The sequence below is a fragment of the Vicia villosa genome, linkage group LG7, assembly GCF_029867415.1.
Source record: "Vicia villosa cultivar HV-30 ecotype Madison, WI linkage group LG7, Vvil1.0, whole genome shotgun sequence".
Taxonomy (NCBI): domain Eukaryota; kingdom Viridiplantae; phylum Streptophyta; class Magnoliopsida; order Fabales; family Fabaceae; genus Vicia; species Vicia villosa.
The window spans coordinates 115,682,160-115,707,943 of record NC_081186.1 but is presented as its reverse complement, the minus strand read 5'-3'; the positions used below and the strand labels follow the sequence as shown (position 1 = coordinate 115,707,943).

The following is a 25,784-nucleotide window of genomic DNA, read 5'->3' as shown; positions in this document are numbered from 1 at the left end:
ATTTGACAAACCCTGAAAGAAAGAAAAAATGGCAAACAAAAGAGGGTGAGTGCATTATCGGTTCGGGGACAATTAAGGCTAACCCTAATAAAATAAAAGATAAATAAATTAATAATGAATAATAAATAATACTTAGCTTTGATTTGGATTTGATCTGATACGGTTAATAGGGCGCCTTTAAGGTTAACCCTGAAAGGCAAGGCAGAAAAGGGATGAATGCAAAGCAAACCCTAAAAGTAAAATAATCTAAATATATTTTAAATTGAATTAGAATTAAATTACTTAACTTCGAGGTTTCGAGGTTTGTTGAAGGCGCGCGCTCGGGACGAACCATGTTGCTAACCCTGATAATGCACAGAAAAGAAAACAAAATCAGTGTATGGCATGATCTTTGTAAACCCTGATTAGGGTACGAATTAAAATAAAAATGAAAACGATTTAATTAATTACTGGTCTTGCGACCTAATTAATTAAATCGGGATCAGAAAAATTAATCGGAAGCAAAAAAATTTTTTTTATGAATTTTTGGAGTTTAAATAAAATAATTATGAATTTTTAAAATTTAAAATGAATAATTTTAAAATTATTAAACAAGTATGGCTGAATTTACTAATAAATAAATTAAATTAAATAATAAAATAAACATAACATAAAAAAACAATTTTTATGATTCTTATATAATTTTTATATATATAAAAATAAATTAAATGAAACAATATATATATATATTAAAATAAAAGAGGTTGTATAATAAAAAATAAAAAAAATTATAAAAAACTTAACTTGCGATCAGGTGTGGCGCGTGTGTGCAGTCCCTGGTGCGCCCTCAATTTGCCTGCGTTGGATCTGACAGCGTGATGAGATGAATGGCCTGGATGGTGAGGGTGCATGCTAGGGCGTGTTTCATGTCGCACTGGATCCCATGGCACCAAAACTTCTTGCGCGCGCTTTTTCATTCGAATCCAGCCAATGGCGTTGCGCCACGCCATCGTCTTCTCCAAGAAGACAACCTGCAAATGCTTTTCACAGCGCTTTTTTGTTCGAAGCGCTATAAAAGACCCTGCATCTCAAAAACGAAAATAGCGAATAGGACCAAACGATCCTACAAATAGGGCGCACCTACACCATTCGATTCGTCTGGTCATCACGAACACGATTATGGCATCAATTAGGTTTAATTTTACCTGTAGAAAAAAGCCCCAATTCGAACCAAGAACCCTAAACATGGCATCTTGCCCAAAACAGTACCATAACATATCAAACCATCCAGAAACCATAAAATCATTAAACTAAACACAGATATGCCATTAGATTATGATATGAATGCGTGAATCAATGTAATCGATGCAAATTAGAATCGGACCAAGTGTGACTTACAGTGCGTAATTCTTGAGGTTTAGTGACTCGAAAACGATTGGGAATCGTTTAATGGTGCTCGAGGAACAATTCTGGATCAATTGCAATGCTTGAATCGACCTAGATCTCCAAATTGACACTTGAGTTTCTTTGTGAATTTTTGGCTCGGGATTAGGGTTCTTTTGCTGCAGAGTCTCCTTTTTTTAGGTCTGAATTGCTTCTATATATATATATGTGATGGATTTAGGGCAACAGAACTGAACCAAATCCTTATGAATCTTTGATTTGCAAAGTTGGAAAATTTGATTGAAAATTATGGAGAAATCTTTCTAAATATGTCCAAAATCAATCTTTTCTTCACCAATTAGCCTTGCACGAAATTTTTAGTGATTATTGGATATTTATGTGATTGATGATGATTGGAAAATAAACACAAATCATATCTTTTATATTTTATACTTTTAATTCATGATTTTAAATGATTAAAATCACAAAATAATTAATAAAAAATATAAAGTATAAGGATATGATTTTTTGGAATGTTCATGAGCTTGTAATGAAGATTGGGTGAAGAAATCATAGGCCCATTTGGAGATTTTTGGATTTTGAACCTTTTCTTTTCATATTTTTTCTCAAAAATATTCCAACTTTGACAAGGTGTATTTCTCTCAATTCTTGAGGTATGGAAGTGTTCTTGGACTTTTTAGAAACCTTGAAGAGTCCTCTAACCAATGTCTTTGGTCTCACATCAAAATCTTTTTCCATTCTTATTTTATGTCCTTTTGAAAAACATGTTTTCTTGTTGACTTTTGAAAAGGACCTATAATGTATGAAGCCATATCTCTTAAACCATTGACCTATGGACTTTGATTCTTGGACCATTAGATAGAGGAATGAATTCCCTTCAAAATGAGCTTTGGTGGGAATTTTTCTGATGAAGTATGAATATTTGGTGAATTTTCAAAGTTTGGTTGACTTTTTCAGTTCATGCCCAAAATAGTAACTTTTGACTTTTGACTTCTCTGATCCTTTCTTGCATCATCATGATCAACCCTTGATCAAATGATGATTTTAGGGTTATGAGGATGTTGTTGACCAAATATCTTGAACTTTGACTGTATTTTTGGCTTGAAATGACTGTTTTGCCTTTGAGAGTCGACTGTTGACCTAATCATGATTTGAGGGACTAAGTTTTCTCTGTTTGTCTTGAAACTTTATATGGAGATGTTTTGGGGTGTTAGTGACACTATGGAACCATCTTGAGCCATTGATTCAATGATTTTCCATTGAGTTAATCAAACCCTAGTTCAGAGCTTTTGTATAGGAGAGTGTGTTTTGGAGCTTTGTCTTTTGTTTTGATTTTATGTGTGGAAAATAACATGGGCAAATTTTGGGGTATGACATTTAGTAAAACTCCCTCAGGGGTTTTCTTAAACAATTCATTTCCCATCAAGAAGTATGATAAGGCTCTGTACTTCACCTTTCTATCTGTATCTGTCGAAGGATCTCTCAAGTAGTTTACAATTGGACTCCTCCAATCTGTATCTGCTAAGGAGTCTATATTTAAAACTTCAAATTCTTCTTCATTGGCGAAGCCTAACTGTGAGTTCTCCAGATCGCTTGGAGATAACTTTGTGGCCATTGCTTTGCCTCTTACCTCGATAAATTCTTGCAATTTTTCTTTTGATACTTTGTATCCCGAGGCTAACTGTGCCAAATCATTTGCTTCTTGATTGTTCACCCATGAGACATGCTTTAACTCTACATATTCGAATTTTTTAAGCAGCCTATTTGCTATGACAAAGTACATGATCAAATTCTCTTTGATACATTTGTATTCTTTCGTCAGTTGCCTTATCACTAATTCTGAGTCTCCTTTAATTTCGACTCTGGTTTCCCCCAATTCCAACAAGGCTTCAAGTCCAGCAATCAGTGCTTCGTACTCAGCTTCGTTGTTGGAGCATAAAGGGCCTTCAATTTTGTACTTGAGCTTTGTTGGAATTCCACTAGGAGAAATTATGAGAATACCAACGCCACTTCCCTCTTTATGCGTTGAACCATCAAAGTACAACTTCCACAGCTTTAAATCTACATATTGCTGAGGATTTTCAACCACTGCATGGTCAACAATGAAATCTGACACGATTTGTCCTTTCATTGCCTTAAGGGGTTGAAAGATTAGAGAGTACTCAGTAAGGGCCAAAGCCCATTTGCCAATTCGACTATGCAATATTGGTTTAGATAGCATGTGTTTAATAACATCAAAATGAGATGAAACGTAAACATCAACTAGCTTTATATAATACTTGAGTTTAATACAAGAGAAATATAAACAAAGGCAGAGTTTTTCTATGGCGCTATACCTAGTCTCTGCATCATTGAGTACTCTACTTAAGTAATAAATGGCTCTTTCGATGCCATTGTCATCTTCTTGTGCTAACATGCTACCTATTGTATTATCTGAAGCTGAGATATACAGGCGCATGTGCTTCTTCCCATTTGGGGGGGACAATATTGGTGGGTGCATCAAATATTGCTTGATTTTCTCAAAAGCTTCTTGATGTTCAGCATGCCATTCGAACCTTCCTTGCTTCAGTCGAAGTAAGGGGGAAAAAGCTTGCGCGCGTCCACTCAAATTAGAGATAAATCTTCTTAAGAAGTTTATCTTTCCCAATAAAGATTGCAGTTCTTTCTTCGTGGATGGAGGCTTTGTTTCTATAATGTTTGTCTCGTACTTCCCGTATTTGTAATGTTTTTCCTATATTTCCCGTATTTGTAATGTTTCTTCCCTATTTATATCATTAAACACTACCTGTCTAATTATTTATTTAATAGTTTTTTTTAAATATGTTAAAACAATTTTAAAAAAATAAAATAAATATGTTAAAACATAATTTAAAAAAAAATTAAAAAAAAAGGAGGGACACTAAGGCGCCACCTTAGATGGCTTAATAGTTCAAAATGAACTATGGCGCCACCCCGGGTGGCGCATATGAAGAGGGTTTTGTTTGTTGGCGCCACGGGAGGTGGCTCCTACGTGTAGGCCACCTCCCATATCTGGTCATACAGGTAATTTTCCCGAAAACTTGGTTTTTGGGGTAAATTTTTTATTAAACATGGTTATTTGGATTTTTTTTCACCAAAATTATCATATACCAAAATTAATGAATCCTTCTCCGTGGTTTAACACCAAAATTATATTTCGGAAATAGAAAGTGTGCGATGGCAACTTACAACGAATCTTAATTACTACCCTTTTTTCATTTGTTTTGATCCCATGCTTTTACCAGTGTCCGCCCCTCACTTTGAAACTCATAAAATAAATTTTCATTTTCATTTGGATTGAACTTGAGACCTAAGTCAGTTTAAATAGATCCAAAGTGGGTTTCATATGTACTCACAAAAGTGCAGTTTACAAGTGTGAAATCATTGAGGCTCAGTTTTAACCTTATTAGCGAGGGCCAGTGAAGACCTTCAATAAAATACTTGTATATGATCTCTCCTCCTTTCTGTCAAATGATTGCTGGTTTATATAGAATTTTTGGTATGATCTATGTCTAAAAAAACCTATTTATTGACCATTACAACACATGCTCCTTTATTTTTACGGACTATTTATTAGGAAGTAAGTCTCCTATCTCTTTGTCTGAGAAAGACCACTTATGTTCATTTAACACGACTTAAGTGCTTTTTCTATGAGATTGCAGATAAATTCTATGGAACCCGAGTATAGACCCGGCTAAATAAATTACCTAGAATGCGCAAAGGGGTTCTCCATGAGAGCGATATTGAGAGAAGAGTTTGTGTAGGAAGCCAAGTCAATAACTTCCATACCTTTGGCTAGTGAGAGACATTTGTGAAGGACTCAAAGTTTTGCCCGAAGGATATCAACAAAGTTTGGCATGAAACTAGAAAAGTCACATTGAAAAGTCACACATAAGATGAGAAAGGTACCATCAAGTGAAGTCGATACAGGTTGGTGTGCCCTTACAACTTCCATCAACATTAATAATAGGAGAAGTTGTTGGAATTCCACTTGATGAAACATTGCAATCCTTGGTCAAGAGAAATTCAGGATGATTAAACCTGAAGTGCAACCAAATTTTTTTAGAATCCCCACGATCACACACACACACTATAGAAAAGCCTCTTTCTGAAAGTCATGTATAGAGCACATAACCGACGAGGCCATGTTGGATAGTGAAGAAGAGTGAGAGAGGAGGAACAGAGTTACAACACACTACTAGAAGAAAAAAAAATCATTTCGTTTGCAACAATTTCCAAGACGATTTTGTCTAACTACCTCTCAATTTAAAAAAATAAAAAATGATAATTTGCAATAACAATTTTCAAAAAAAATAAAGAAAATTTGCGATGACTCAAATTAGTGTTATTCATTTGTTTGTAACTTATGTATATGTCCTATAAATAGAATTTATGTTGTAATGTAAATAAAACGTTTAAAAAGAATAATATAATAATCTTTTATTCTCTTTCTCTCCTTCATCTCTATTCTTCCATAGCCGTTTTGGTTAATTTCATGACAATAATATTTTTATTAGTTTTTTATTCAGGTAATAATTATTTTGTAGATATTGACTAGAAATTACTTCACATGATAGGATAATGTTAGGCATTGAATATCAACTGCATATATGATATATTCCTAATCCTAATTCTACAGAAGTAATTCCATCAATCATAAACTTTGGAATGAGCTAAATTAAAGCTTATGATATTCTATTTTTGACAATATCATTATCATATCGTTACAAATTATCATTATTACAAAATTACAATGGACATAGCCATTGGCATAAAGAGGAGAATAACACTATACATGTATACAAGATAAGAATCAGCCAGATTATTCAAAAGTATTTTGTTATTACCTACATTAAATGGAACTGCAGAATCACCCGAAAGCTATGTGATCATAAGCTGGAAACTGGCATGTTATAGAAAGTAGCATGAGTAAGATAAAGCAAATTTCCAGTTTTCTTCGATTTGAATTCAAGTGAAACTACAGTCAAATTTCTTCCACTCTTCACCACAGAAGCATTAGCTACCACTTCTTCCTGCACATGAAAAAATGACATTTTAGAGTTGGATTTCCAAGTTGGCAACAGGGATGTCACTTAAGCATTGTTTCCAAGAGGTAAAAAATATATATTAGATAGCCCTAGAACGGTGGGATTGGTCTCCCGAATAAGTCGTTTCGAGGTTCAGATACCGAGTTTCCAAAATAAAAGTGTTAGATGCAATTATAGAGTAAAGTCCAAATGGAAATTGATGCGAGTCTCTGCACCTCATAATACGCAACTGCGTATCAAAGCCACCCTTGAGTCTCTGCAGCATTTTACTCGACCTTTCTAGTCGGCCCCTATGCAAGGTAACCCTTCCTGAGCCAGCGATAACAGGCTCTGATACCAATCTATAAGCATCCAAGCACGTGAAGAAATCTCCCGTAAAGGCAAGCTATCGAGGGAGAAGAACCGATCATCTCATGCTATTCGACATGGGAGTTGGACACCACGTAAAATTTCAAGTAATCTACCAAATGCATAGCATCATCTTATTGACAAGTTTTTTTAATAAGCAAAATCGAAACATTTTAAAGTAATGGATTTTAATAGTACACTCGATGCTATAAATTGCACTATGCACTTTACCAACAAGATAATTCACATTTAACAAATGTCAATCCAGATTACAAATATTACACATATAGCGATTACGAAACTATGCCTATCAGTTAGATCCTAGGAGTTTCATACTATAAAATGTCTTTCCCCTTCTTGTTTGGGATCAGGATCTTACCAATCACTATCCTCTATGGATACAGCCATTCTATTTTACGATTGGAGGTCCTAATCAAACTAAGGATTTGATTGCGTGAATAATTTAAGAGTTTATAATATAAGAACTTATCATAGAAGAAATAGAATCAAACTATTGACATAAACTATTGTCAAACTTATAAGCTAAAGCCTATAAGTTATTTTCATAGGCTATCCTTAAAAGCTTATGAAACTAGTAAGCTAAGCTGGAAATAATTTATGCACATGTTATAAGGCGTTTCCATAAGTTCTCTGAAACATTCTCACAACTATTTATGTCAATAGATAAACTCAAATAAGTCAATTCAAACAAGCCTTAACAAAGCAATTCTCTGAGGGAATGCTAAGCAACAGAAGTAGTTAGTTGCTTTTTAATGTCCTCGGCTCTGCTCTGCTATTTCAAAGTGCAACTAAGGATAACTCATTACATTCCCTTAGGCAGAATAATAAACCATTTTAACGTGTTGAACTGACCCGCGCCATTTATCTTAACATCTACTTATTTGAATGAAAAGCTAATATTGCCATGGACATAAAATAGGAAAGAATCACCAGTGTAAACAAGAACTCACATTTGCTGGAGTGGCAGAGAGGTAAGAAATGCTAATTTCCCCAAGAAAAAGTTGTTTGTCCTCAGCAACTACAGTTCTAGCGCAAGCAGTTGCCAAAACCTCAACAAATGACCCAACCGCCCCTCCATGCAGTGTCCCATAGCCATTCTGCAAATCCAAAAAAAGAAAATGAGAAACCTATATCTCCACACACAATCACATGACATTTTTTGTTTATATACAATTAGCTAAGCTCATAGCACTAAAGTCCTAATTGACCTAACAAAGCCGAAAAAATCATCGAGATTCTATGCAATCAGGATACCCTAAATTCATGTAGTCAGGATACCCTAATTGACGTAAAGTAAAAAAAATGAAAGAAACGAGAGGTTACACAGATAGGTGGTTTGACGATAAGAGTGCAAGAGATTCGACCAGGTTGGATTTGATCGACTTTGATGAAATTCCGAAGGAAAGAATCGAAGAAGCCATTGGCGTTGCAGTTTTCAGGAACGGGAACGCCAATACCCATAAGCTTGAAAAACAATAGCGTCTCGGAAGAGTGTTTTGGGTTCACTTCCGGAGATATTTCCGGCGACGCAATTTCAGGAACATCGGTGGTGGTGGAAGGTTTCGTCGCCATTGTGGTTGAGTTTCCGTGCACCACCAGTGATCAATAATCTGGAAGTAAAAGAATCGAAAACTGCATGATTTTGCTCTTCTAATTCTAAATATTCGTTAAAACCTTTCCCAAAAAAAAAAATCCTTAAAACCGGTTCGGTTAAGCCGAATAAACCGTTAGGGAGTTAGAACCTGGATCAAACTAGAAAACCGGTTTTTAGTTGGCTTGAATCGGATGAGACACGAAACTTGGCCCGTTTTTAAAACTTAATACTTTATTTATTTTGACAAAGCGTTTTCATTTTTCTCTTTTTTTTAAACCACTAAATTACTTGACAAAAAAAAACTATTTAAATATCTTTACATGAATAATGAAATTGAATGAATGAATAGTAAAATATAGGAGATTTTTTATCATCTCATCCATGTGTTTTTTAGTCCATCTATTTTATTTTATTTTACTTTTGATCCCCATTTCAAACATTAGATAATTAGTCCTTTTATTTTAATATTTCTCGAATTTTAGTCTTTTTCATATCTAGCTATCATTTTTTATGACGTGTCTGATCAATTAAAGATATAGTTGGGTCTAAGTGGCATTAAGAAATATTAATGTTATTGAAAAGCTATATTTATTTTATTAATAATAAAGAATTTTCTATTTGAATAAAAAATAAAAGAAAATAAAACTTAAAATTTTTTACAAAGTTATATTCTCACATTAAGTAAGAACCCTAAAATTACAAATTAAATAACTTAAATCAACCTCCTCATATTAAAGTTATATTTTATTGAATAATAATTTAATTTTTGAATAGAGCAATAAGGTGGTTAAAGATTAAATTGCCATCATTGCTTTTGAGTCAAGGAGGAGATTTGTGGAAGTATGACTAAAAATTCAAGTGATAAGGTGGTGAACTTTATTTTGTGGGTTGCCCAAACGGGTAGATTCGTCGACAATCAATGTTTGACACAGTCAATGGGTTGGTTGATCAATAGTTTGATTGACTTATGGATTGACTCATTAGGGTTTCAAAATATTATAAATATGCATCTCTATCACTATTATTAGTAGGACTTAGAAAGACATAGAGAAGTGGTGATTCTGGTAAACAAACTTAAAGAGGCAAATGTTATAAATCCCTTAGATTTATTGGATATTTCATAAACCTTTGAAGACACATAAAAGGATTAAGAGACTTATAAGTGTCATTATATTGTGTTTCTGGAATAAAGTTCCAAGTGAAATCTCTAGGGAGAAGACTACAACTTTAATGCGAGAAAATCTTGAATTATTGTATATGACCAAATCTTTGCCTCATAGATAGAGATGCTCCTGGTTGGTTTATTCTCATAACTAATATATAACCATTTACTATAACCAGATACTATAACCAGTTCATATAAATAGTTTTCTTTTTACAGAATCAATTATATAACTAGTTATAAACATTTTAACCGATTTTAAAATTCATATATAGTTTTCAATTTAAAATCGGATTTTAACATAAAAATTCAGTTTTTAAAATTTGATATTAATTTTTTTACAATAGTTTTTTCACTTAAGACCAGTTTTAGACATAAAAATCCAGTTTTTGAACTCAGAGGGTGGAAGAGTCCCAACTAACATCAACATCATTTATGATCTTTTCATGTAATGTGACTCCAGCATAAACAACTTTACCACGAACAATCCTTTCTTGTATTATGATAACACCAAAATAACTATCATGCACATAATGTTAAAAAAAGTTACATTCATGCTATCTTTTAATCCAACCAATACTGATAGAGAAGAAAATAATGCCACGACACTTTATGCAAAGTGTGTTCTACTGCTCAAGTTTCACATAAGGATATAGCTTATCTTTACAAATAAATTTGAAGACCTTATTCCATATTTCTTAGTGAGAAGCTACAAAGAGTAATAGTAGTAATGTTCCTTCAGCAAGAGAAAAAACATATTAACAATTCGTTTAATCAAAAATTAAAAAGGCTTTCTTACTATTCATTACAAACAATAATAGCTTTAACACAAGGTGCAATTATCTTCACTGGAATACATGTTAGAACTGCTACTCCAACCTGAGTTTTCATAAACATTCTCCAACCTGATACACCAATCTACACTCCAAGAGAAAAATGCACACTTAGAATAGCTGCATAGATTAATTAATATCATATAAAACAATCTTCCATACAAACATTTGATAAAATATAATGTGAAAACGACGACAATATATAGCAAGACAACAACAAAAACAGGATCACAACATACATAGCAATACATTAAGAGTGGGTCTTGAAGTGCTTAAATAATCAAGAAGCTTATCTGATTAATCAGGATCACAACATAGCAACATAGCAATCTTCTCATATTTTTTTATAAAATTCCTAAGGATTAAAAGTTCAAAAGTCCTAAGGATTATTTCCTTTTTGAGCAAGAATTTTCCCAACAAAAAAAGTGTTATACTAATTTCAAAACTCCTCTCCTATCTTTATACTACTCATTCTTTTATAAAGTTATTTTTCATTAGAGTTGCCTTAGTATTGAAAGAGTAGAGTTGTAATAGTGATGTGTTGTAATTGTTTATTCATGAGCATAATTCTCTTGTTATCTTTTAGTAATAAATTTGAAGGTTGCAAACTAAGTCTGTAAAAATTTTGGTGTAAGGTTGTTTAGCTAAACCTGCATAAAAGCTCTATGTATTTTATTCAATGTTGTTTGAGTTGATCTTGTGTAAACGCTCAAGGTTTTTGTGAAAGGTTATTGGGTTGATTCTGTGCAAAAGTTCAAATTATTTGTGAGCACATGAGGTTGTTTCTCCTTAAATCATGCGGGAGGCAGTTTTCCTCATTGATTGATCTTCCTAGACAGTTTTTCCTCATACATCTCATAAGCCACATGTGACAAGTTATGCAAATCATGGGTTTCGAACCCAGGCGACTTGCTTCGGGTAATCCAACCCATTTGGGCGACCTATTGTTCTATTTCGTGCGGCTACTGCTCGTGTGTTGGACGCTCGCCCAATGTCAATATACTTTGTTCTTGTTGCTTCTTCATGAGCTACCCTATTTCATAATCTAGTAAAATTATCTCAATCCAAAATCCCTCGAGCACAAAATCTTAAAATGAGCGAAGTGATTTAATTCAAGCATTTCAATATCTTAAAATACCTGTAAATTCCTCAAATGAAACTGGAGATGATAACTCCAAGGCTCCTCATATATCCTCCAATAAAAACAACCATACAATTAAAATAATAAAAATATTGGAAAGCGCAATCCAAATAATATTGATATTACAAATTTCTCATGTTTATTTTTCATGTTGTTTTTCTATTGAAGTTTTTTTATTTCTTCCACGCAATTTTTACTAACTATTTTGTGTTACAGTTGTACAAAGATATAAGATGCAGAGGCGCGGGCTTGAACCCGCAATATCCCACTAGTTCACTTTTAAAGGCTATGATAAGACTCGGCCTAATTAATTCAAATTATTTTGTTATTATTATTACATACATTAAATGGAACTGCAGGTCTGCAGTGCAGAATCACGATAAAGTGATCATAAGCTGGAAACCGGCATGTTAAAGAAGGTAGCATGAGTAAGATAAAGCAAATTTCCAGTTTTCTTCGATTTAAATTCAAGCGCAACTACAGTCAAATTTCTTCCACTCTTCACCACAGAGGCATTAGCTACCACTTCTACCTGCACATGCATATAAAGAAGTAGACAAATCACTTTGCAAATGCCAATGCAGGTTACCAAAATTTTTACTTATTTAGTAACTACGAAATCATTCCCATCAATTAGATCATAGAAGTCTCAGACTCAGACTATATATTCTCTTCATGTTATCTTACCAACAGAACATGTACTTGTGTTCGGAACCACAGTCAATTGAACTCTGAACTTGAGCTCAATGCAAAACTATGCTTAGAAGCTTCATATTAACATCCGGCAAAAAGGTAGCAAACTTGAAAACAAACACAAGCTAATATTGCCATGAACATAATAGAAAAGAAAATAATGACCAGTGTAAACAAAAACTCACATCCACAGGAGTGGCAGAGAGGTAAGAAACACTCATTTCCCCAAGAAAAAGTTGTTTGTCTTCCGCAATTACAGTTCTAGCACACGCAATTGCCAAAACCTCAACCAAAGACGCAACAGTCCCTCCATGCAGTGTTCCGTAGGCATTCTACAATTCCAACAAAGAAAGTGAGAAAACTAGTATTAGATTTTCAAGTAAATTTTTAGATTAAACACTAGTATTAGATTTACTTAGGCTCAGAACCTATGAAGCACGAACACCCTGAATACGACACCAACACTGACACAACAATACCATAATATTTAAAATAATAAGTAAATAAAATATAATCACACCGACACAGACATACTTTTTTTCAAAGAGGTCAGTGCTAACCACAAAAGTACAACTACTGACCAAAGTAAGCTGACATTATATGCTTAATTAGCTCAACATTGATCAACAAAGAGTAAATTGGTGGAATTAGGATTAGTTAATATAGGGTTATTCATGGAATAATAACCACAACTACGACATAGCATAAAGTAAAAATTGAAAGATAGAGAGGAAATGGAGTTACACAGATAGGTGGTTTGACGATAAGAGTACAAGATACTTGACCAGGTTGGATTTGATCGACTTTGATGAAATTCCGAAGGAAAGAGTCGAAGAAGCCACTGGTGTTGAAGTTTTCAGGAACGGGGACGCCACTACCCATAACCTTAATAAATCTTTGAGTCTTGGAAACGTGTATTGGGTCCATTTTCGGAGTTAGTTTAACCGACGCAGTTTCAGGCACCGCGGTGGTGGTGGAGAGAGAAGGTTTAGTAGCCATGGTAGTTGAGTACACAAATTAACCACGTGTGAAATATCTGAAACTTTTTCGGACATCAAATGAATTTAATTGAAATGTAATATGTTCCGTTAAACGGTTAATTAATAAGTTAGAAATTTTTTACTTTTATTTTAATATTTAAAAAATAATATAATTAAATGGTCATAATGCATGTTATTGTAAAAAAAATTATATGCAATTAAATTCAGGTAGAATTACCTCAAAAATATTTTATAAATGTGTAAAATATCAAATCTTTTTCTTTTTTACGATAGAAAAAGAGAAAAGTAAAAATAAAAAATTATTTTAAAAAAGAGCGATGAATACACTTCATTATTATTATTATAGATAGTTAGCACGAACATTTTCCTCTTTAAAATTATAAATAGAAAATATTTGAATCTTTTCAATTAAATTTTGCACATTTTTTAATTAATTATTTTAATTTACAATAATAAAATATATTTTTTATTGAAATATTGTCATATTATTATTAGTATTTAGTGAAATAATAAATAAAAATATATTAATAAAAATAAATTAAATAATGAATTGATAAATAGTTTGAAACTAAAAAATATTACAAAAATGATACTTATAATGAGACGATGAGAGTATTATTTTGTATACTGCAACTAATAATAAGATGTATCATATTTTTTGGTTAAATTAAAGTGATGGAATTTGCTAGCAAGCAAGATCTTATAAGTGAATAAGCAGGTGATAGGGAGTTTTGCCAGTGCGGACGAACGGGTATCTTACTAGTTTTCACCAATATTTTGAGATGCAGATTTGACATTTCTTTTTAGTTAGTCTATTGAAATGTCTTTACACCCCATTTGGTGATTATATATTCTGACTATCATATAAATTAAACTTAATCATCGTATCAATCATACAATAGAGGACAATATACTTCTCACATTTTCTATCTCCGAAGAGAGATGCTATCCATACACTGCAATCATACACCATGTATGATACACCGTAGCTCTTAAACATTTTTTTGCCTATGGCACAAATTTCAATGAGTATAAAAAATAAATAAAAGAACCAAAAGTAGATGATAACGTATGAGTATACGGTGTGAATGTAAATTTTAGTGTAGCCCTATCATTTCTCATCTCCGAATGAATTGAATCAACAACAATAGAAGCGACACGATTTATAATGTGTTAATGATTTAGATAAAAAAATTCATAATAATCACTTTTCTCAAACTGAAAAGAAAAGAAAACTTCATAAGGATAAAAATTGTTTATATAGAATGTTAATATTACCTTTGATGTTATTGGAACAAAAATGGCTAGTGTAACTTGTGATAACTTTGTAGCAAGCACATTTCGCCCTGTGTCATTCATATAGTTTTAAAAAGCATTTGAAAGAGGTGAATAAGCTTATACATATATTTACGATAAGAATCAGCCTAATTAATTTAAAATACTTTGTTACTGTTACATACATTAAATGGAACTGCAGAATCACCAGAAAGGTAAGTAATCATAAGCTGGAAACCGGCATGTTAAAGAACGTAGCATGAGTAAGATAAAGCAAGTTTCCAGTTTTCTTCGATTTAAATTCAAGTGCAACTACAGTCAAATTTCTTCCACTCTTCACCACAGAGGCATCAGCCACCACTTCTTCCTGCACATGAATATAGTGCAAATTCCATTTGTTCAGTGTTCAATCATGAAGAATGCACATGAACATAAAACTGATATACTAGAGTTGGACTTCACAGTTGACAATAGAGATGTCAGTTTAGCATTACTTCTAAGAGCTAAAAAAATATATATACAGTTGGTTGGATCTCAACTCGACGATGCTTTACTCGGCCTTTTCATTCAACCCCTCTGTAGGAAACTCTTTCCAGCAACCCACAACAAGCTACAATATGAGAACACTCCCTTAAAAGCTAGCTACTAACGGAGAAGAACCAAATTACTTAAATACTCCACCAAGCATTCCATACTAATCGATGCGAGACTTGACACTAGGTAATAATACCCAAGTACCGATTAAATTCATAGCTTCATCTTATTGACAAGTTTTCTTTTTATATAATGGATTTTGATAGTTCAATCGAAGCTCTAAATTGTAATATTCACCTTACCAACATGTGCAATAAAGAAGTGTAAAAATCGCCTAGCAAATGCTAATGCAAGTTACGATTTTGGATACTAAGAAATCATTCCCATCAACGGGATCACAGGAGTGTAGTGTCAGACTATATAATAACCTTTTTCCTTGTTATCTTACCTGCAGAACCTGTACTTATAAGCTGATTTTTCAAGTCTTTCCTAAGAAAGTAAGCAACCAAAGAACCAGAAAGTATAACCACCAATCAAAATCCTTTATGGATGCAGCCATCCTGTTAAAATAGTGTGGTCCTAATCACACTAAACCATATTACAAAGCAATTCTAAAAGGGAATGGTAAGCAAATGAAGTAGCTGTTTGCTTTTTAATTTCCTCACTTTGCTCTGCTGTTTCGAAATGCAACTGAGGATAAATCATTGCATTTCCTCAGTCAGCATAATGAACCATTCTAAAGGGTTGAACTCTATGCCATTTATCTAACATATATGAAGCACATATACTTCAAAAGGGTCAAAGTATCGGTGCAACACTTATATGATACTGATATGCATCCGATACTTTCTGACATATACCCAGAAAGTATCTAAAATGTTTTTTAATTCATTTTAAAATATTTGAACCAGTACTTCTCAGATACATCTTCGATACTTCTTTCCAACTATAGACAAAATTGTCATTTGGATATGATACTTCTTCATAGTAACTACAGACATAAAACTGTATGCTTTCTTGACATTTTCACAGAAGAAAGAACAACAACAACCAAGCATTATCCCACTAAGTGGGGTCAGTTACATGGATCAACTTACGCAATAATATTCTTTCCAGAATCATGCTTCTATCCAAATAGTTAATCTCGAGGTCTTTCTTAATAACTTCTTTGCTAGTTTTTCCCGGTCTTCCTCTACCTCTAGTTGTTTGACTTCTCTCATTCTGAACTCCTATCCTTATCAAAAATCTAAAGGTCTTATCTCTATATGCTTAAATCACCCAAGTCTATTTTCCACAATATTTTGTACTAGAGGTGCTACACATCTGACACAACATCCTTATCCTAAAAGAAATAAAATATTCTAATATAGCTGAAGGAAAGATATGTAACGGTAGTGTGTTTGGAACCATAGTCAACTGGACTTTGAAGTTTGGTCATTGTGAAACTACAACAAGAAGCTTCATAGTAAGTAACACATGGTGAAAAGGTTGCAAACTTGAAAACAAACACAAGCTAGTATTGCCATGGACATTATAGATAAGGCCATATCTGAAGGTGTGCAAGGCAGTCTTCAACACAGAGCCTCGCAATTTTCATGATTAAGCTATGGCAAAAAGGACCTCTATACACATATTCCACACAGTTAAATAAGGCCTTTAAAAAATTTTCACGACTCAACCGAAGTAACTTCAACTTCTCAGGGTCTCTTATAAGTTTGAGACGAGCTCTGAGCATAGAAAAGAAACATTTATGAAAACAAGAACTCACATTTGCTGGAGTACCAGAGAGGTAAGAAATGCTAATTTCCCCAAGAAAAAGTTGTTTGTCCTCGGCAACTACCGTTTTAGCACACGCAGTTGCCAAAACCTCAACGAAGGACCCAACACTCCCTCCATGCAGTGTTCCATAGCTATTCTGCAATTCCATCCAAGTGAGAAAACTCAAATCTCATATTAATGGAATAAACTGAAATTCATGGAATAAGCACAATCACAACATAGCATAAAGTAAAAAACTGAAAGATAGAGAGGAAATGAGGTTACACAGATAGGTGGTTTGGCGATGACAGTACAAGAGATTCGACCAGGTTGGATTTGATCGATTTTGATGAAATTCCGAAGGAAAGAATCGAAAAAACCGTCGGTGTTGCAGTTTTCAGGAACGGGAGCGCCAATATTCATAAGCTTAGCAAACTTTAGAGTCTCGGAAACGTGTTTTGGGTCCATTTTTGGATATATTTTAAACGACGGAGTTTCAGGCACGGTGGTGGTGGTGGTGGTGGAGAGAGAAGGTTTGGTAGCCATGGTAGTTGACTTCTTTTGGTGAAGTGGGATTAAGCCACTTTGTAAACTTTTAGTTGGTTGTTGTTTCATTTGAATTTTGTAAATTTTTTATTTAATCATTAGTTATGTTAATTTTGAATAATAAAAAATATTTTAATTAAAATTTTACTAGTATTTAATGAAATAGTTAAATAAGTTGAAAATAAATAAATAAAAATAAGAGTAAATGATGAATTGATACTCTAAAATCATATATAATTTGGGACAGAAATATTACAAAAAGTGATACTTATAATGAAGTTTTTTTTACTAATTCTATATATTTATAAGAAAAAGGTATTTTTGTGATACTTGATAATGAGGCGAGTTAAGCATTATATATTTATATTTTCACTAATTTTATTTATAAAAAAAAATTTTAATTTATTAGATAATTAATATATCTAATCTATATAATATTCAAATACATTGATTATTTAATAAATTAAAAGACATTTTTTTATATAAATAAGATCAAAAAGGGAGTATTGCTTTGTATAACCAATAATAAGATGTAATATTTACCATTACCATCTCATTCTATATAATAAAATAAAAAATTTTATTATCAATTGATAGTAGAATTAACTAACCTGGAGCATTATAAAAAGGCTTAAATGTAGTTTTGATCTCTCAAATTTTTCAATTGTTTGATTTTGGTTTCTCATGTTTCAATTGTTTGATTTTGACCCCCCAAGTTTTCAAATTGCTTGATTTTGGCCCCTCAAGTTTCAATTGCTTGATTTTGACCCCTTAAATTTGTCTCATTTTACATTTGATAGTCTCTTAATGGCATATAGACTAAATTCTTTTTTTTTTTTTTTTTGCTTTTTCTCTTTTTTTTTTTTTATTTTCTTCTTTACAATTCTATTTTTCTTCTCTTTTTAATAACTAAGCTTTGAATGTAATATTTTGAAAATCTTAAATATTTCATTCAACTTAGAATATACGGACAAGCATGCAATATTCCTTATAAAAAATTGAAATTTTATATGACTAATAGGATTGCTAGACTTTGGGACTTTATGCTTAACTATGAGGGAGTTATTGACCAAAGAGTTTGTTCTTTTAATTAGGTAGTGGTCTTTTTTTTTTGTAAAAATAATTTGTCATTAGGCATAAGTTATTAAAGATTTTTTCAATATTACATTCAAAGTTTAACTATTAAAAATAGAAGAAAAATAAAATTATAGAGAAGAAAATTTATATTAAAAAGAAAAGAGAAAATGCAACAAAAAAAAAAGAAATTTAGTCTACATGTGATTGGGGAACTATCAAATGTAAAAGGGGACAAACTTGAGGGGGCCAGAATCAAGCAATTGAAATCTGGAGGCCAAAATCAAGCAATTACAAAACTTGGGGGACCAAAATCAATCAATAGAATCATAGGGGACCAAAATCAAGCCATTGAGAAATTTGGGAGGCCAAAACTGCATTTAAGCCTTATAAAAAAATGTATCAAACTCTTCAAGAAACCTATCAAGAAAGAGGTCCTAATCGATTCTTTTAATATTTTCTTTTCCCTCGCTTACTTACCCTTCCCGCTTAGGCCTTCTCATATGTCCTCTTTGTTATCTGACGTTGATCCTCCCTATTTGCCTGGTGTAGTAATCTCAAATATCCAATTGTGTTTTCTTATTCACCATAATTCAGTTGAGTTGACTCTATGATCCATTTTTTGTGTGCTCTCATGTGTAGGTGTCTTCTACCCTTTTTTTGTTTTTTCTTTAGTTTCCCGCTCTCATTCTTTTCGCTTTTCTATGTTTGTGTTCTTTCTAGTCTTCAATGTCTATTAGTTTCTTAGGATCTTGTTGCTCATTCTCCTTTTTGATCACTTTCTTCTTATTCTAATAGGGATCATGTAGTATCCAACCAATTGTGACCATGGAATACATAGGCACTAATACTGATATAATAAGGCATGTGGTCCATATGCAAAAACCTGCAATAGAAAGAATGCCAGCATCTATCTAAAGAAATCATTAAAGTCAAACACGACTGATTTAACTACAAAGTCAAAATAATTTGCAGAATTAGTTTCAACACAGCCATTCTATCATCAAATAGACATAAGGCATCCAATTCAGAAACATGGCAAACATCGAAATCCCATCTGATAATGGGAACCAATAAGCCAACAAAGGGTCTATACAAAGTGCATTGGCTAACATTTGGTGCAATCCAAAGAATTTGGTGGGGAAAGAAGTGGAACCGGCCATTTTCAAAGTCATTATGGAAAAGATTGAAGATCATAAGTGAATTCTAAAAGGGAGTCTCTGGCTGTTCACAAACTCTTGGCTCATAATGCAATAATGGGATGGAAAAAAGCAACTGTCGGTAAACAAGATTTATCAAAAGCACTAGTTTGGGTACAACTATGGACCTTCTAGCTAATGCCAAGATTGTTCAAATAGGAGTTAAATTGGGGGATTAGAGAAGTCTTAGAAACATAAATTTTTTAACATGCAGGGTAGATCTACTATAGTGAAGATCAGAATTTCTCTCTCCCATAAGCCCTTGAATGTACATACAAAGCAAAATTAATGGCATTACTTTGATTGATTTTTGGTATGAAAAATTGTCCCTATTTTGCTTATAAAGTGGTTTTATGGGTCATAGCGAGGAATTTTGTAAGAAACCCGTAGCCCTAGTCATGGCTTAATAAAAATAAATCCTCTGGGACCTTGGCTCAAAACAATCCAACCAGCAAAATACCAGATATCACAAACAGAAATGAAGTTTAGCAACAATCCTCTAAATAAACGTAACACGAGTTTATATATCCCAATTCTCAAGGCTATGATGGAGAAAATGGAAAAACTATCCATTCAGGAAGACATAGATGAAGTTAACATGACTGCACTCAATCAGAACAAGAAGAGGAGATTTTTAGAATTAGAAGAAAAGCAAAACATTCATACAGTTACAACAACAAGAATCATTGTCAGCCTTATGGATAAGGCATTCATACAGGGATGAAGCTCCTATCATGGAACTGCAGAGGTTGGGAAACCCCCTAACCATCAGAGCCTTCAAACACATGATAAGAGTCTAGGTATGGATGATGGTCTTACTTTGTTTTGTAGCAAAAATGTTAATAATGTAATTCTTAATTCGAATAAAAATATGATTGATTTATATATTATGTCTAATAATACTCGTGTTGACAATATTCTTTGGAGAGGGACAACCATTTATGGCTACTCTAAAACAATCAAAAAATTCTTACTTGTAACATGATAAACTAGTTGGCCCAAAGACACACTCACCCTAACTCACTTATCTTTGAAGATATGAACATTATTACTTGTGACCAAGAGAAAGTTGGGGGAAATCCCATTGACCCTACTTAAATCATATTATCTATAATATCTTTAATGTTTGTCAATTATTTGATATAGGTTATGACAGCGACACGGAAACCTAATGCAACAATCAACAAGGAGAAAAGAGTATATCGACCAGACTTGATAGGTTCATGGCTATTAAAGGATGGATGACTTTGTTCCCTTGCTATAAAAATACTCACCTTCTCAAATCTAAATTGGATCATAACCCCCATCATCCTAGAGTTTCATGTTGACATTTTTCAACAATGGAAAAGAGGCCATAAGGAGAAGCCTAAGAGATTTGAAAAATCTTTGGATGGACAACCCTGATATCTATAACATTATCTTCTAAAGTTGAAACTCTATAGTTAATAAGGATACTACTATCAAATTGAACTATACATTGGAGGCTTTATGGAATTGGGAAAAGCCAAATTTTCCCACCCCACTAAAGAAATTATCAAGCTGAGTACTCTCTATAAAAATTTGCAGAACAAAAACTATCAAAATAGGAACTACAGACAGATGGGGGAGATACGAGATAAAATTGATAACATGCTTCATCAGGAGGAAATATGGTGGGCTAAAAGGGAAAAATCCCACTGCTTGAGAGAGAGAGAGAGAGAGAGGGAGAGAGAGGAATACAAAGTTTTTTCACCAAAAAGCTACCCAAATAAGAAATCAAAACTACATTATCTCTACTGAGAAAGTAAATGGAGATATCACCTACAAAGAAAAGGAAATACATGAAATTTTCCTTCAATACATATATCTATGTATTCCAACACTTTTAATCAATTTCGTCTTGACAAAAGTGGGATAATTACAACTTATATTGTTTGAAAACTGCATCGCAAGTTAATCCACTAAACTGCGGGCAAAACGGAGATGCCCAACTGGTCGGGCCCGTTTTGCCACCCTAAAAAAAACATTACTACCTTCAAGTTAAAAACGGTTATGAATATAATGAATATTAAGCAAAATTTGTTTCAAAGATATATTTTAAATGGAGGCAAATTCTTAGATACCCTTTAGTTTTAGTTAGGTACTGTTACCCCTAGTATTGATTGATTTAAAATTTAATTTTTTTAAAAATAAAATAATTAAAAAATGATGTGGCATTGTATATCTTCATTTGATTGGAGTAAGGTACCGGTACTCAATCAAATTCAAGGGTACTCGAGTGTTCATTACAATTATCTGATAAAAAATTGAACATATTTAGACTGGCATAAACATATTAAAATTGTTTATATAATTTAACACTTTAAAATATTTTGATTAGATATATCTGTATTACTTCTTTATATTGATCATGCACTATCATTAAACTAAAAAAATATACTTTTAACCCTTAATTCAATTATCAAAATGGTTTCTATGAAATAAAAAATTAATATTTGAAAGATAAACCAAAAGCTTGTGATCTTTGAAGGACTGAAAATATATTTAATTTTAAAATATAAACTTGTACAACTAAACACAATTTTGTGTGTCTTTTAAATTTCTTAATTTTTTAATTTAATTTTTATGTTATTCTCTATTTCTTTTTACATAAAATATTCATTTTAAAACATACTTTAACCTTCAAAATACGATTTTGAAATCATTAACTACTATTTTTAATTTGAATAGAAAGAATAAATTCATTTAAAACAATAAGCTAACTTTTGGAAAATTAGATTAAAGATAGACCATATATGGTAAATTAGAAAAGGAAAAACAATATCCTTGATATAGACACATTTTAAATGAATTTGATACTCAACTTTTCTTTTCTTTTTTGACCAAAAACTTGATACTCAACCTGTATATAAATAGAGAATAGTTTCAGAAAAATTTAACAAACCTATATTGTAAAGAGATTTATTTGTAACTGTTGAAATTAATCTATTTTTCAAAGATGCCTCGTGGAACACTTCATGTTAATTTGATATCTGCCAAAGGCCTAAACAACAATGATTTTCTCAGTAAGTAATATTTATGTATTCCAATTTTAATAACTCAATTTCCTATACATTTTTTAATCCATTTTAACAAATAAAATTAGTCAAATTTATTTTTCAGTTAATTGATTTTTATTTCTTGATATAAAAAAACAGCCAATGTAGATCCTTATGTCATTCTCACATATCGCTCACAGGAGCACAAAAGCAGTGTGGCACAAGGTGAACTTTTTTGCTTCTTTTTTATTGTATTTTTTGTAATTTATATTTTTATAAATATGTTATTTAACATAATATAAATTATATAATACTCTTGTTAATTGTGTTTGGTAATTAACAGGTGCTGGATCCAACCCAAAGTGGAATGAGACATTTCTTTTTACAGTTTCTGATGATGTTTGTGAAATTGATATGAAATTAATGGATGAAGATGGTTTTACTCAAGATGATTTTCTTGGCAGGGCAATGTGAGTTTATTTTTCATTTAAAGTAATTTTATTAATTATTAGTTCATGTATATTATGTAAATATAAAGTAAAAAGTAATTACTTTAAGGTGATTTATATGGTATTAATTGAATGATATAAGATTTTCATTTGCTACACCTTTTTAAAAATAAATTTTTATAATACTATATTTGTTAAAAACATTAAAAGAGAATTTAAAAAAAGTGATGCACTGTCAACTAATCAACACCATATTTCCAATTAAAATATTTTTTATTTAAAAAAAAACTTTAATGACACAATAGATTATGACTTTTTATTGAATGACAGTGTGAAATTATTTTACAGTGTCAGTGCACTACCTTTTAACTCATAAAAAATCTAATAAAAAATTTGTGTAAATGATACTTCATAAAAAAAAAAAATTCTTTTTATTATGACTTTTTATGATGATAAAAATTTTGAAATACCTAAAATGATAAAATATTTTAAATGAAATGTCATAAAATTATTTTAAAAAATATTTTTTTTTATTATGTTAAAATATCTAATAATAAACATTTGGATATCAAAATTTTTCTTTTAATTTTTAATAAATAATTTCAACATATAATGATTTTTGAGGTATATCTCATAAATTGTTTTTTTAAAATATATACTAAATTGGTTGATAATTAAAAAAATCAATTAAAATTATAATAAAAATTAAAAATAGCACTCATTTTACAATAATTTTACAAAATATGATCATTATTAATGAGACATAATAAATAAAAGTAATAATCTTTAATTTCTTTACTCCAACCTGTATAAAGTAGTCAACATTGATGAATTAAAAGATTACTAACATTGATAGCAAAAAAAAAAAAAAATTACTAACATTCATTTGTGATATGCAGAATTCCTTTCCATTCAGTGTTTTATGAGGGTATCATCCCAACAGCTGTTTACAGTGTAGTTAATGACAATAAAGAATATTGTGGAGAGATTCATGTGGCTTTCACTTTTACTCCTGAGGTAAATTCATATTTTTGTTATGTTTAAAGTAATTGTTATTAACATATATTTTTTTATTTATTGAATACATACATATCGTTTAACTTTAATTGTGTTCAATTACTTATAATTAATAATAATGATTATCAAATGATATATTAGTATACATTTGAAATTAACGTAATTATTATTTTTGGATGAGAAGGAATGATTGTGATTTGTGATGCGATCCAAATCATGGAAGACTCGACAACAACTGAAGTGGATCCAATACAAAAGTAAGAAGATGAGACAAAATAGCAAGGCTCAAGGAAAATTAAGCGTTTAGGATAGATGAAGGATTGTCAAATTTATTAGAAATGCATCTTGTATTTTTTTTTTCTTTTTCTATTTAGCAATTTGTGTTGGTTTGCTATTTGTTGTTATTATAAACATTCTACTTAAGAGCCTGAGGGATATTATGAAATGATAAAAAAAACTTTTATTCTCACTCATTGAAATTCGAAACATTCTTTTGGTATAAAATGTTATGTGATAATGTACTCTTCTAGAGAATGTACGGTTATGAGAATGTAAGAAAGGGATTCAAAAGAAGACAAAGTATTACTTTTTTCCACCCTTATAGATAATTAGATACTAGTTCATTTTCAAGAAAAGTCACAAAAACTCTTAAATTTTAGAAATGTATTTTTGAACGCACCTAAATTACACACATCGAACACCTTAATGATTGAGACACCCCAAGTTTCTCAAAAAATTATCCGGAGATGAATCTCCATATCTATATTAGGGTCAATTTGGAGTGGCGTTTGTTTAACAAGAGTCGCGTCTAACTGAGAGAACCTTTGAGAGAGAGAGGTAGAGCAAGCTCTGAAGGCGTCTTTTGGTTGGAAGAGTCAAAAGCCTTTTTGGTTAGAAGTCAAGAAGAGACATGGTGGTTCTCAAAAGTCAGAAGCATCCAGCTGTGATGAGAAGAAACATCAGAAGGGAAGGGAGAAGTCTTGACAAGAAGAAGATTCAATGCTAGTGCTGTAAGAATTTTGGCCATTATACTTCTAAGTGTTGGTCAAATAAAAGAAAGAAGTAAGAAGGAGCAAATATAGCCAGAGAGTCTGATGATGAACCTCTAATATTGATGGTTTATGACTATGATAATAGTGAATTGTCAGAATGGTGGTATATGGATACTGGCTGCTCAAATCACATAATTGAAAATAAACAATGGGTGATAGACTTTGACTCCAGAAAGAGGACAATGATTAAATGTGTTGATGATAAGTTCCTTAATACTAAAGGAATGGGAAATGCCTGAATCAAAGTAAAGAATGGTAAAATTGTTACGATCAAAGATGTTTGGTATGTTCTTGGGATGAAGAGCAATCTCATGAGTGTAGGCCAACTAATTGAGAAAGGTTTCTCTGTTACTATAAAGGACAGTCTATTGAAGTTGTATGATTCCAATCAGAATTTGGTTATGTAATCTGAGCAAGGAAGCAACAGAACATTCAAGGTGAGTGTGGAAATAATTGAAACTAAATGCCTTAGTGCAGAAGGCGCTGAAGATGACAGTGGACTGTGGCATAAAATATTGAGGCATCTGAACTTTAGAAGCTTGGGGCATATGAGTTCTAAGAAGCCGATACATAGCATTCCTAAGATTGCGAAGCCTAAGAAGTCATATGAGTTATGCATGA

At 31.9% G+C, this 25,784-nt stretch overlaps 4 protein-coding genes across 6 annotated transcripts; 1 reads left to right on the top strand and 3 right to left on the bottom strand.

The window, feature by feature from the left end:
• Positions 1-6,075: 6,075 nt before the first annotated feature.
• LOC131618351 (uncharacterized) lies at positions 6,076-8,463 on the bottom strand. Its single transcript, XM_058889595.1, has 3 exons — positions 8,142-8,463; positions 7,769-7,915; positions 6,076-6,434 (listed from the first exon to the last, which is right to left on the bottom strand). Exons 1-3 carry the CDS (start codon positions 8,388-8,390, stop codon positions 6,291-6,293), a joined length of 540 nt encoding a protein of 179 aa, XP_058745578.1. The 5' UTR covers positions 8,391-8,463; the 3' UTR covers positions 6,076-6,290.
• Positions 8,464-10,169: 1,706 nt separating this feature from the next.
• LOC131616674 (uncharacterized) lies at positions 10,170-13,292 on the bottom strand. Of its 3 annotated transcripts, none has more exons than XR_009288173.1 (4): positions 12,986-13,292; positions 12,427-12,573; positions 11,546-12,080; positions 10,170-10,527 (listed from the first exon to the last, which is right to left on the bottom strand). XR_009288173.1 is itself a non-coding variant. In XM_058888077.1 (3 exons), the coding sequence occupies exons 1-3, from the start codon at positions 13,238-13,240 to the stop codon at positions 11,937-11,939; spliced, it is 546 nt and encodes a 181-aa protein (XP_058744060.1). In that variant the 5' UTR covers positions 13,241-13,292; the 3' UTR covers positions 10,170-11,936. The 3 variants fall into 3 exon arrangements, 1 of the variants encoding a protein (XP_058744060.1); XR_009288172.1 differs by having other exon boundaries at positions 10,170-10,492; XM_058888077.1 differs by having other exon boundaries at positions 10,170-12,080.
• Positions 13,293-14,648: 1,356 nt separating this feature from the next.
• On the bottom strand, positions 14,649-17,411 carry LOC131616673 (uncharacterized). Its single transcript, XM_058888076.1, has 3 exons — positions 17,095-17,411; positions 16,820-16,966; positions 14,649-14,884 (listed from the first exon to the last, which is right to left on the bottom strand). The coding sequence occupies exons 1-3, from the start codon at positions 17,353-17,355 to the stop codon at positions 14,741-14,743; spliced, it is 552 nt and encodes a 183-aa protein (XP_058744059.1). The 5' UTR covers positions 17,356-17,411; the 3' UTR covers positions 14,649-14,740.
• Positions 17,412-22,504: 5,093 nt separating this feature from the next.
• Positions 22,505-24,492, top strand: LOC131618350 (elicitor-responsive protein 3-like). Its single transcript, XM_058889594.1, has 5 exons — positions 22,505-22,672; positions 22,805-22,870; positions 22,989-23,115; positions 23,994-24,111; positions 24,296-24,492. The coding sequence occupies exons 1-5, from the start codon at positions 22,606-22,608 to the stop codon at positions 24,299-24,301; spliced, it is 384 nt and encodes a 127-aa protein (XP_058745577.1). The 5' UTR covers positions 22,505-22,605; the 3' UTR covers positions 24,302-24,492.
• The last annotated feature ends 1,292 nt before the right edge of the window (positions 24,493-25,784 follow it).